The following is a 12,513-nucleotide window of genomic DNA, read 5'->3' as shown; positions in this document are numbered from 1 at the left end:
TTCCAATTAGCTTGGAAGCCACACTGTCTCCTTGATGTTGGCAGCATTTTCAAACCATTTGCAATTAGACACATCAGTGTCTGGTAAGTTCTTTCCCATCAGGGAAGATTTAAAAGGCATGTGCAGGGCATAGTCACTCAAAGAAAGAGAGAAAAAAAAAAAGCTGTAAAGGCTGGCACATTTATCTGGAAAAGCTGAGAGGTGGAGGAGGTATGGTGTCAATGCAAATAATTTCAAGAAGGTCCATGAAGTCCTTTTCATTATGAGCCTTGGTGATATCGTCAGACCTTCTTAAAGATCTTTATTTTGGCAGCTCTGAATTAGTGGGAAGAAAAGGTGTATGCGTGTGTGAGATAGGAAGAAGGTAATTTATTTTTCCTTTAAATGAATACTCCAATTAGATGAAGAATACTAAATACAAATTACATCCTGACAGATGGAAAGTAATGTTTTTAAAGTATCATGACATTTTCCATTAGTGTGGCTATATTCATGCTGATACTTTAAATAGCAGAAAAATAAATGCAGTTGCAATTAAAATGCACTAGTGATAAAATGTAAGAAAGGCACAAAGTGAAAGGAATTATTTATTTACTGCTTTATCTGCTACAGCTTCTGGTAGGATTTGAGGTGACGGAATTCTTCCCAGATGGTCAGGAGATGAAGGTTATATTAAAAAAGAAATTTAATGTCCTCACATTTTGCAGTGAGATCTTAGGCTTTTGATGCATGTACCTGAACAGGAGAATAATTCAGATTTTCTGGATGTGCCTGCTTCTCACATGAGCCCCTCCATCACTGTGACTAAAGATGACCGAAATCATCACTAAACCCCATGAACTTGGCAATGCATTTTTTGCTGTTTGCTATGTGCAATATGTGCATAATGGATATTTTCCACCAATTTCTAGCAGAACAGCTGTTCATGACTTTTTTTTTTTTTTTTTTAATTAGAGTACCAGATTCAACACTGAGGGACTAATTTATTGGGACAGAATAACAAATCAGCATGAGTAAGCTGTGGAGAGACTGAGCTTGCATTTAGAGATGGTACTTGCCCAGAAGGGACTCTAGGTTAGGGTTGACTTCCTTGGCTTAGAAATGACGGCAAGAAAGATAACAGTTAAGAAATGATGGCAAGAAAGAAAAGGAGTTAAGTAAGTGCTCACATCAGTTCATGTACATGTCCTGTTGACTCTGCAGCTTTGCTCAGGAGGAACTGACCCTGTGACACCAGGGCAAGGTGGAGATAGTGCATAGGGGGTGGGGTTACCTTTGAGGCTCCATCACTGGGCAGCATCTAAGATACTGCCACTGGTTAGTGGATCAGATCAAAATGAACATCTTTCTTTTTATTCTGGCCCCTATGAAACACTTGATAAATTGTTTAATAGTTATTTACCTTGTTTCTCCCAAATACAAAGTAGTGATGCAGTGATTTTCACACTTTGTTGTACTTCCTCCTGATGCTGCTAGAACAATTGTAGCTATAAGGTGCTATCCCAACACGGCCATATAGGAAGCAAAGCTATTTCCCCAGCTGCTGCTGGTTGATGAAGCATCTCAGTACCACTCAGTTCCTTGAAAAAGAAATAAAGTTCCTACTTGTGAAAAAAGAAAAGTCCTTGTGTTGTGTAAAACCTATTCTGAGCAACTTGAACAACATTTTTAATAAAAACATCACCAAAGAGAAATTTGGTGTTGTGGTGACAGATGGGAAGTGCAGAAAGAGAAGAAAAAAGAAACAAAGCACTTAGCAAGACTTTTTGTCTCCACAGAGACAAGATCCTACAACAGCCATCATGGTGACTCTTCCTCTTTTCCTCCTCTTCATCCTTTTGCCCTGCAGTAAATCTCAGGAGGACTTTCTGGACCAGCATCAGAAATGGAACTACAGAGAAGGCGGTAGGAAGTCACAGTGGTGGTTCAGCATGGGAGGCGTTCAGTAACTCAGAGATGCAGATTGACTTATTTTGTCCTTGGAGCGAGATAGTGCTCATTCATGACTGCTCTTTCTTGATTGATGGGTAGCTGCTAAGACTCCTGGAGAAAAAAATGGCTTTAGAAATAATCAGCTAGGGTATCCAGTGACAGCAGAAAACCTGGGCACCTGGAGGCAGTGAATTACACTGTTGAGGGAGAGTTACCTGCTTTTTAATTTAGATCCCACATTTGTTTAATATTTGGCATTTCATTGCAACTGAGTTGTGATGGGAAATGGAATCAAACTTGGAGCACTGGCTTGTATTTTCTTGTGCTGACACATTTGTTTTCCTCTCTTCCATGGACATCCTGCTAACCTAGCTGACAAGGTCAACATAGAAGGTGTTTACAGCATTACTCAAACCCTTGAGAAATGGGGAAACGACATCTTCTGGCAAATGAAGCATACCCTGCTGAACAACCCAAATGCTCTCCTGCCTGAGTTCTCCAGGTAATTCCTCTCAGCGGGAGGTAGGATTCAGTCCTATTCTGGGTGTCCTTCCTTGAGCAGGATTCATCTTCTTAAAGATGAATTTTCATATTTCTCAGCTGGGAGGAAATAAAGTATATTGTCTCAATACCTGTTGTGCTACAAGCTCTGCTTAGTAAACGGAATACTCTGCTAACTATTTCTTGTCAAACACTCTCAACTGCCATCACTGTATTACAAGAATCTTCCTAAGAAAATGCCCTTGGCAGCTCACACTTGTGAGAACAGCCTGGAAAAGATTAATTGTTCTATGAATCCACACATGAGTTTGGCCACAGGTCAGGGAAAAGAAGCTGATTTGGTCTGTAATGTTTTTTATTTCAGTCTCTAGCACCTAGATCTGAGAAAGCTATTCACTAGTTCATGTCATCATATTCCCCCTTTGCATTGCAGGAGATATTAACTGTTGAATAAGCTCACAAAATTTACTTCAATCTCGCGTTTCCAGAAAGAGAGAAGGAGAGGCAAGGAAAGAAAGAGAGGAAAAGGGAATAATGGGAATTACTAGAAACTTAATATCACTTAAATCAGAATTGCTCATAAAGCAAGTAAAGTGGCTGTCTTCCATACCCAATCGTTCTTTTAATGGTTGCTTGCAAGGGCCCTTACCTAGCAAGAAACAAAGGTCAGGGTCAACTACTTTGCATGCTCAGAAACACTCCCTAAACTGAGTTATTCTTCTGTATTCCTCTTTGTAGTCTCCGCCCTGTCTCTGCTGCTGTGGACAACCTTGTGAGGGAAGTCCAGTCAATACGGAAAAGGCTGGAAGAACTGAATGAACGTCTCAATGTCATCAGCAAAACTGTCCTTCCCCTTCGACTGAATGCTCTGCAGAGCCAGAGGCGTGGGAATACTCAGCTGCGGAGACTCCCGACACACAGGAGAAGGGTATATGCTCGCAGGAGACCTCAGAGCACTTAATTCTCTACCAGAAAAAAAAAAAGAGAAATCCTTAAATTTTTTTTCATCTGCTTAAGCCTTTCTCAATGGAACATTGTTGAAGGGGAAAAAAAGTAAAGCACAGAGAAAAGTCAGCTTTGCTAAGGAGACCACAACTTCTTCATTTTGTTGCTGCCTTCCAAACCTAGGTCAGTAGGTGAAACTTGACCCTTTTCTTTAGTGATGGCTGTTTTGTGTCCCAGGCAAAGTAGACAAGCTCAATCTACTTGAGCTTGAATATCTTTAGTCTATGCAGGCATTCTTTCTGCTTACCAGAGAAAGGTATTTCTATAAAGATCAGGTGAATTTCTCTTTCTTCCCTATTTTTAAAGCACTCCATCTGAAACAGCTGAGGAATTTGAACTTCAGAAGTGCTGAACAACTGATGGATGCAGAAAGATGGATTAGTGCTTGGCACTTCCAGCTGGGCAGGGAGAAGGAGAGGAAGTTATGTTTCAAAATATAGCCTTAACCTATTGTCCATGTTCATATGTTCAGAGGTTGGGAAGGGCTAGATAACCTTGGTCTGTACATCATGCTAAAACACTGAAGATATATCAATTGCTAGGGACCAAATTTGAACATCCACCTTCTGTAAAGAGTGTTTTTTTAGCTACCTGGAATTGTGCACTTAGAATGCTGTTATTTAGTAGATATGTTCAGAATTTCCAGCACTCTCTAATACACTGAACTGATTTTTGCCAAGACCCAGGGAAACCAGGGAAATTTTCCCCCCCAAAACTATTTAGATACCTAATGGCAAAGATAGGTGTCTGGAAAGATCTTCCAAAATAGCTTAAGAGACTCTTCAGTCCTCAAAATCACAGATAATAATTCAGTTGGTGTCTAGTTCACAGAGTATTTTCTCCTCATGCCAGCACTGACCTCCAGACATTTCCCAACATCCTTTAGCACAATTAATATCTGTAGAAAATTAACAACCATGCTCTCCAAAGACTTTGGTCCCTCAGGCATTACCCAGAATACCCTGCCTTCAGCTTGTCTTTGCCTGTGTCTTCCTGACAATAAAGCTGGTGATAAAAAAGAGTGCATGAATCAAATTATGCACTGAAGGAGGATAGAGTGGGCTTGCCCTTTAGGTCTCTAAAGATAAATCCAATACAGAGATTCCCATTCAGCATTGCAGTCAACTGTGCATTTGAAACGTGTTGAAACATAACAAGGAGAGTCAGAGAGGAAAAGAAACAAGTTGTCTTTAAGGTCTGGATGGAGCAATTTATGAGAACACAAATAAAGAATGGATTATGTCTAAATGATTGTCTGGCATGACAGTTGTTTTGAAAACACTCTCCAGTCACAGTGAGGATGCAGACTAGCTATTTAAGAATTCCCAAAGACTGAGTTTATGGAAAGAAATTCAATGACAGTACAATAACCTCCAAAAGGAAAGAGAGAAAAACTAGTTTCATATGAAATCTTTCAGAATGGACCAGAAGAATTAATACAGTAAGAATTTTATCTGCAACCTGGGAGTTAGTTGAGTGGGAGAGGTATGAGCAGTGTATGAGACAATCTGATAATTATTTCCCGGATGTAAATTCTCTGAGTTCAGGTTTTCAGAAAATAGCAAAACTCTAACTTGGCTCTCTTTGGCTTCTGTTTGGGAATTTGAAACACTGCTTAGCTAGAGAAGAGAAAAATCAAGACTGTGAAAAGGCTGATAAAAGAATACAGTTGTGCCTTTGTTGAAGCTGTCATCATAATTTCTCAGGAAATGTAGAGCATTTTGATCTCAGAATATATTTACATAAATTACAGGGAATAACAGGAGAGAAAGGCCCCTAACTTCTTGTTATTCTGCATTCAGAGTTTCTAGGCTGTGCTGTAGCAACAGCTGCATCCTTGCACAGACTGCTGATCCCTCCAAGGGATGCTTTGCTTGGGGTTGTAGGGACTGCTGGTTATTTTGGTCTATGTGGAGGAAGAGTACAACATAAACGTTATCTTTCATGGTCATATTTTAGACACAAGCATTTTATCAGGCAACCTGAAGTTGTATAAATTGAGGATTACTTGAAACAGAAAGATGAGTCCTCCCTAAGTCCCTCAAGTTACAGATGGCTGGTGGTGGGAGACCAGACCAGATCATTCATACTTTTACTTTATATCTAGATGTCCACCACCAGCTTCTGCCAGAGACACAAGACAGGGCAAGAAGGACCCCCAGTCTAACCCAGTCCACATATTTCTTCACTGATATGTGCAAGTTTGTAGTTTTGGCACAACCTCCTCAGCACAATAAAGTCACCATTTGTTTTAAAAGAGAACAAATAACCTGCAGCATGCAATGTATATTACAATTCTGCAATTTCTTGCCTAATGGTGAATAAACCAAGTAACATAAGTGGTTAATAAATTACTAATGTGTGACCTTGACACCAGTGATAGCAGCCCCTGTCATTCACTCTGTGAAAGCCCATGCCAGGCTCCAGCCCAGCTCCCTGACCTGAACACAGCCTGTTTGATCAGATGATAACAGCCAGCTTCTTTCACCTCTTTGCCTTTGCACGACCCTCTCTCTAGATGGAAAAGTTTTAGTGTCCTATTTCTTTTATAATTTTAGTTTTTGCTCTTTAAGAAGGAAAGGAAGGTTATGCACCAGCCTACTTCTGCACTGTTCACCTTCTCTTTGAGGAGGCAGCAGTCCAGCTGAGCAACTTGAGATGCCTCTATCCCATCTGCCTGGGGAAGCTGGCCTGACTCACGGGACTGATTCCCAGGGACTGGTATTTGATTTCTGCCTCTGCTAACCTCTTCTTAAGAGAACCTGGGTAAGGCACTTTCTCTAACTGCCACTTGTCCTTTGACATGGCTCATACAAAAAAAAACCCCACTTGTCACAAGGTGTCTAAGTCTTCTATGCATATAAATGTATTCAGCTACAGAACCCATATAAGCTCTCTGTTGCGTTTATTTACATGTTTTCTGGGAAAGGATCGGATGGAACTTTCAAACAGAGGTGACCAGTTGACTGGGAAGTGGAAGGAGATCAAGTATTATTAGGAACTCCTAAAATCTACCCCTCACCTAAAGCTTACAATATCCAGTGACACAGACCACTTCCTAAAAAACCAACTATGTTCCCCTTTAGTACTGTTTGTTTTAAAAAGACCACAAAAGACTGAAAAACCAAGAGGTTATGATTTTGCAACTTCAGGAGCACGGTGCCCTTCCACACTATGCATGACACACTTTGCCAGCACTTCCCTTTTCCTGTATTTCGTTCCTTTCATATCCCCTCTCACATTTCCCGTCTCCCAGAGATGAATACCATCTGATCCCGCACCTCACGGCTCCTCACGCCGCTCGGCGCCCTCCCCACTTCGCCGTCCGGAGCGGCCGCTCCCGGTGCCCCGCACGGCCCCTGGGGCGCGCCCGGGGCAGACGGCCGCGCTGGGGCGGGGCGGCTCCGGCCCTCCCACCTCCGCCGAGCGGGGCCGAGCCGGGCCCAGCCGGGCCGGGCCGAGCAGGGCAGAGCCGAGCCGAGCCGGGCCGGGCCGGGCAGAGCTGAGCGCGGCATCATGCTGGGCATGGTGAAGAACTCGCTGCTGAGCACGGTGGAGGCATGGCCGTACCGCCTGCTGAGCAAGGGCGAGAAGGTCTGTGCCGGGGCGGGCGGCGCTGGCGCTGCGGGGAGCGCGGGGATCGCCCCCGGGCTGCCCGCTCCTCCCGGCAGCGCCTCCATCCCCATCTCCCTCCCCAGGATCAGCTCAGCTACGAGGAGAGGGCGTGCGAGGGCGGCAGGTTCGCGGCGGTGGAGCTGGTGGGGAAGCCGTTCGACGAAGCCTCGAAGGAAGGGGCAGTGAAGCTCCTCAAGTACGTCGGAGGAAGCAACGACAAGGGTGAGAGATGCTGCCCGCCCCGAGGGGCTTGGCGGATGTTTGTGGTTGAGGCTTGGTGAAAGCAGGATGGATGAAGGCAATGACACTGCAGGCCAGCCTGGCTTGTGGCTCCCGGCACTGGGGGTCTCGGATGGGGATGGCCCCTCCCTGGGAAAAGTAAACTCGCAACAGGTTAAGTCGTGCCCAGCCAACTCGTGCTATGAGTCCGCTTATAACTCATCTCTGTGGCAGGGTGACATCTCAAAAATTATTCTTTTGAGCAGGAATGAGTTACCTTGCAGCTGGGATAACATGAGGACAGGCAGACATGTATCTATCACAGCTCCCTGGGTGAGCAGTACCTGATGAAATCCGGGGTATCTGGGACACTTCAGTTCTATGATGTGCCCTTGTGGGCAGTGAAATAACAGTTATGACCTTGATATTTTATCTGGCTATTTTTATTCATGAAAGGGTAATGAGCAATGAGCTTCCTTTTTAATGGTATATCGTAATGTTTTATGGCAGTGCTTCCAGGTGATTGCTCCTAATTGTCGTTTTACTGAAGTGTGTGCATTTTAACCATTCATAGCAGAAGACTACAGAGTAGCTCTGAGGCATATACATGTTATTGAACACCTTTCTCTACCATCTAGTAGAGGGACTAGTGTAGTCTCTGTAGGAGTAGGAGGTGGATGCAGTGTGAAATGTTATTTGCAGCAATATTTTTGGAAAGGTGATGATTGCTGTTGCTGTAGTAGAAAGGGTACCTTCTATAACGTGACACAAACACAGGTATGACATCGAAGGAAAATAAATGAGAAAGAAAGCTTGATCTCAACTGTTTCTATGGCTGCCTGGTTGTGAGGTTTAGAGGTTCCCAACTGCTGCAAGAAGAGTGAAGAAAACCGGTCTTCAGTGCCATGTGGTGGTAATGAGTAAGAAAAAACCATGCTGTTCCTGGAGTGTGGACTGCATGGACAGGCTGCTGCAAGCCATAACAGCACTGAGGTTTGGGGCACTGGAACTTGTAGGATGTCTGGAATCATTCCCCACCAGCATTTGGAAGGTTTTAAGAGAAAGCTCCTGCCAGTATTTGCTGTAGGCTCACAGCTAAGTGCAGATAGTATTAATTTAAATGCTGATGTAGATTTATTTGTGCCACTGGTCTGCCCTGGAGCTACAGACCCTGGTGTCTTACAGCTGATTTTTCAGAAGAACAGAGTGTCTCACAGAACCACAAAAGCAGCACCATTAATAAAAAGCATTCCAGAGGTCAGTTAGGACACTTATATCCCAGGCTTCTGGTGTGGAGATAGAGCATGGCCCAAGCAGAAACCTGATGATGGCTGTTCTGCTTCCCGAGAGGAGCCCGCTCCTGACAAGAAGTTTGTTCATATGAGGAGTTTTCCAAAAGTAAAATTAGCTTTTGTGAATTCCCTGGTAATTTTGTGGGCTCCTGAGAGCCTAGACTTCTTTAGTAATGTCTGTATGTCTGTTTCAGGGGTTGGAATGGGTATGACTGCTCCTGTCTCCATCACTGCTTTTCCTGCTGAAGATGGCTCCTTTCAGCAGAAGGTGAAAGTCTCTCTGCGGATCCCAAGCCAGTTTCAAGACAACCCTCCTTGTCCTACTGATGAAAGCATTAAGATTGAAGAAAGACAGGGGATGACCATTTATTCCACGTAAGGAATGCATCCTGGGGTCTCCAATCTCAAGTGATGAGGTCTTTAGGGTGCTCTGAAGAGCAGTATTTGTTTTACTGGGTGACTTGCTGTACAAGGAGTGCATGTGGCAGAAGGAGATGGAGTATGTCTAGACTGAAGACAGGTGTTTTATGTCACTTCTTACCTCTGGTCATGTTGCACTGATTTGGAATATGGATTTTTTTTCCACCGGGTAAACAGGTGTGGAGGCTATCACTGAAAGACACTGTGCCATTTCTATTGTATGAATCTATTGTTTTTCCCACTTTCTGGGTTCCAGATTGTTCATAGTCGTTAAGAATGTTCTTTGGTGTGGTTCAGATCAAACTGTCCACTGAAGCCTGATTCAGATGGACTCATACCAGACTCCACCATGGAAACAAGCAGCCTCTGCATTGCTTCAAATCACCTTTGAATGCCTTGGGCTGTTGGCTGACAGCCTGAACTCAAACTAGCATCACAATAGCAATAAGCTCTTCACCTTGTCTTTACCCCTTGGAGGCTTCCCTGCCTACTTTCTTGGACTATTTTGGCTGACTCTAACTGACTTCTTTCTTGTCTCCAACTGCTGCTTGGTCTTTGCTGTGGGTGTGGGCCACTTCTGCAATATCAGCCTATTTTGTCTCAAACATTGGCCCTGAGGGAGGGTGGTGAGGTGCAGGCTGATGTGGAAACAGTTCTTGTTGGTGGGAGGTCGACATAAGCCAGACCCATTTCAGTCCACTCCTTTTAAATAGCACTGTGTTCTGTAATTGCCAGTTGTCTGCTCCTACCTCCCCTTTTTCTTGGGCTATCTAGAGTTTGGCTTTCCTTCATGACCTTTCCAGCAGATGGTTGCTCACACCACAGTCAACATGGTTGTTGACAGCATTGGTGGGGACTGTGGGCTGAGCTGACTTGGAGATAACCTTGTGTTTTAGAAAGTTGTTTCTCTGATATGGTGCTGATTCACAGGGCAGGGCCATTCTGCTGGCTGACATACATGGCAGTGTTTGGGGGGATTACTTTGGGGCCTCCCAACGGATGACTGCACCTTGGCTGTGTCACCCATGAGACTTCATCTGTCTCAGATGACATGTGCTGCTTCACTGTGAACAGTGCACGCATGAGTGCATGTTGGCAGGGCCTGGATCAAAATGCGTGTCTAAATACACTGTGGCTATATATTGTTCTCTCTCTCTCTTCTGTGCTTTGCCAGGACTGCTCAACCCCTCTCTGGTTTCTTTGCAGGCAGTTTGGTGGCTATGCCAAAGAGGCAGATTACGTGAGCTATGCTGCCAAGCTGAAGGCTGCTCTGGGGAGTGATGCAGCATACCGCAAGGATTTCTACTTGTGCAATGGCTATGACCCCCCTATGAAGCCTTACGGACGCCGCAATGAGGTCTGGTTTGTGAAGGAGTGAACATCTGGCTCCCCATGGTGCTGCCTTGCACTGATAACCTCCCCACACTATGTCCCTGTCCTCTTTGAAATAAACTAATAATTCAGCAGAGGCAAAAAACTATCACTGCCTTTCTCCATGCCTATGCCTTAGTCTTTTATGGACCATAAAAGTCATTTTAGAAGAACACTTGCTGACCCTCCTGGTTCTGCTCCTTCATTCCAGACCAGGTCCTCAGCCACAGACTCTCTTGATCTCTCTGTGGCTTGTTTTTATCTCATTTGTGCTTCCAGAGTTCAGTGCTGAGAAAACCAAAAGTCCTTAATTGATTGGTGCCTGACAGGAGTCACGTCCAAGTGTAGGCAGACTATTAGTCTCACCTGAGACGGGCAGGAGAACATGACAAAAGTGCATACAGAGACGTTTTTATCTCCTTCAGTTTGCTGCAGCTGTAAAATGCTGCTTTTATCTTTGCCATTCCACAAACAATCTAAAGGGACACGGCATTGCTGCCAACACAGCATAGAGAAAATAAAAACCCTTTACATTAATTCAGAGTGTGCAGAAGATCAACGCTTCTGTCATCTGTCTGAGAAATGTTTTTCAGAGAAAGATCCAGATTCAGTTTGCAGCTTTCTTCTGTTTGAGGAGGGATGTTTTGGCATGTGCTGTGCCTTCATCTCAGCTAGCAGCTGGACAATGGGACCTGGAGACCTCAAGATTGTTTCCTCACCTTCCTATTACTTTTGTGTAGCATTTCTTTAAAACTAGCCTGTACAAGGGCCAAAGCAGAAATGTGTGTGGTTATCTAATTGAATTAGAGAAGTGCTAGGCTGGGAAGAAAGCAGATGCTTATTACTTGTGATCCGAGGGTGCATTTGAAGAATGGTGAACATATGGTGAAACTACCATGGGTGCCAATCTAAAAAAACTTTTCTTAAAATGTGTCAATTTCTGAAGGGCTACTCAGACCAGCTGTATTCTTTAGAGGAGGAAAAGGAAAACATGGCTGTTCTGGAAAACAGGGACTTGGGTCAAATAATGAGTAGCTGTTTGAAAATTTCAAATATATTAGCAAGTGTGGGTCATGTTTCAGGAAGCATTTTAGTGTTGGCTGTGCCAGGGAGACAGCAGAATGCCCCCAGTGGGAGCACTCACACACCCTGCTACTGGGTTCTTCTTTACTTGCACTAAAAGAGGTGTGGTCCTCCAGTGGTTAAGTGCCCCATAGTTCAGGTGCTTTGCAAAAGCTGTTTTCCCCTGGAGCTGAGAGACATTTGTCAGATGGCATTGTGGCTTCTGGCTGGCCAAGCTGCTGCACGAGCGCCTGCTTTCTGAGAACAAATCTCAGCAGTGAAAGGAGAAAACCTGAGGTTTTGATGTGCCTTCCTTTTCTCTCTTGCTGAGCCATATAAGAGCTTTGCTGTGAACTTCATAAGAATTTCAGTCACTTGTGTGCAAGAGCAGCTAGCTCAGGATGGGTAAAAGAAGCAGATATCATTTAATTAAGCAAAAAAAACCCCAACAATGATGGGGAAAAGCTATTGGCTGTGGTTAGTGATTGCAGTGGAGAGGAGGAAGAATAAAAAGAGAAATCAAAACTAACAAAGAGTTAGGCTTTTGAATGATTTTTTGAAGCAGCAAATGCCCTTTTAAGCTTGCACTTGAATCTAAAAGGATCATTCATGTCCCAGATTATTTTAACCTGTGGGGGTGAGGAATGGAGGAGCACAGTATTGTCCAGCTTATGCCTTCTCAGGGTCGTTTTGGAGCTTGTTTGGATACAGTCTGGCAACCTTCAATGATCAAAACCTTGAAAATTCTCAAAATTTATCTTGTGAAATCTCATGTTAGGGATGCCAGTAGTAAACCTGGTATAAACAGAGCTGTGCAGCTGAGCAGCATGATGGGGTTCTTTTATAAAATACATACCCTCTGAACAGAGAGTGAGAGCTTGAGACCCAACAGTGAGAGTAAACATCTGTAGTCTCTGACTGTGCAGCCCTGCTATGGCCTTTGCATAAGGCAGGCAGGATAGAATTTCATAAACATTGTTAAATAATGTCAAAACCTTATGCAAACTGAATTGTCTTTTCTGTACTCACAAAGATGCCTGTGTTTTGTCTGCATTTTCTACAGTTTTGAAATAAATAAAAAGAATATTGTGATTTA

General features: G+C 43.9%; 1 protein-coding gene across 1 annotated transcript; it reads left to right on the top strand.

Moving 5' to 3' along the window:
- Positions 1-6,880: 6,880 nt before the first annotated feature.
- On the top strand, positions 6,881-12,513 carry HEBP1 (heme binding protein 1). Its single transcript, XM_033058064.1, has 4 exons — positions 6,881-7,032; positions 7,137-7,275; positions 8,759-8,939; positions 10,191-12,513. The coding sequence occupies exons 1-4, from the start codon at positions 6,955-6,957 to the stop codon at positions 10,360-10,362; spliced, it is 570 nt and encodes a 189-aa protein (XP_032913955.1). The 5' UTR covers positions 6,881-6,954; the 3' UTR covers positions 10,363-12,513.

Source organism: Catharus ustulatus, chromosome 4 (assembly GCF_009819885.2).
Source record: "Catharus ustulatus isolate bCatUst1 chromosome 4, bCatUst1.pri.v2, whole genome shotgun sequence".
Taxonomy (NCBI): Eukaryota; Metazoa; Chordata; class Aves; order Passeriformes; family Turdidae; genus Catharus; species Catharus ustulatus.
Note: the sequence above shows the minus strand (reverse complement) of the source record. Positions and strands in the feature narration are given on the sequence as shown.

Excerpts from the sequence above, each read along its gene's own strand:
- HEBP1 (XM_033058064.1), top strand. The coding sequence starts at position 6,955 with ATGCTGGGCATGGTGAAGAACTCGCTGCTGAGCACGGTGGAGGCATGG. Across the intron at positions 7,033-7,136 it reads TGCTGAGCAAGGGCGAGAAG|GATCAGCTCAGCTACGAGGA; the intron begins GTCTGTGCCGGG and ends CTCCCTCCCCAG. Across the intron at positions 7,276-8,758 it reads CGGAGGAAGCAACGACAAGG|GGGTTGGAATGGGTATGACT; the intron begins GTGAGAGATGCT and ends TGTCTGTTTCAG.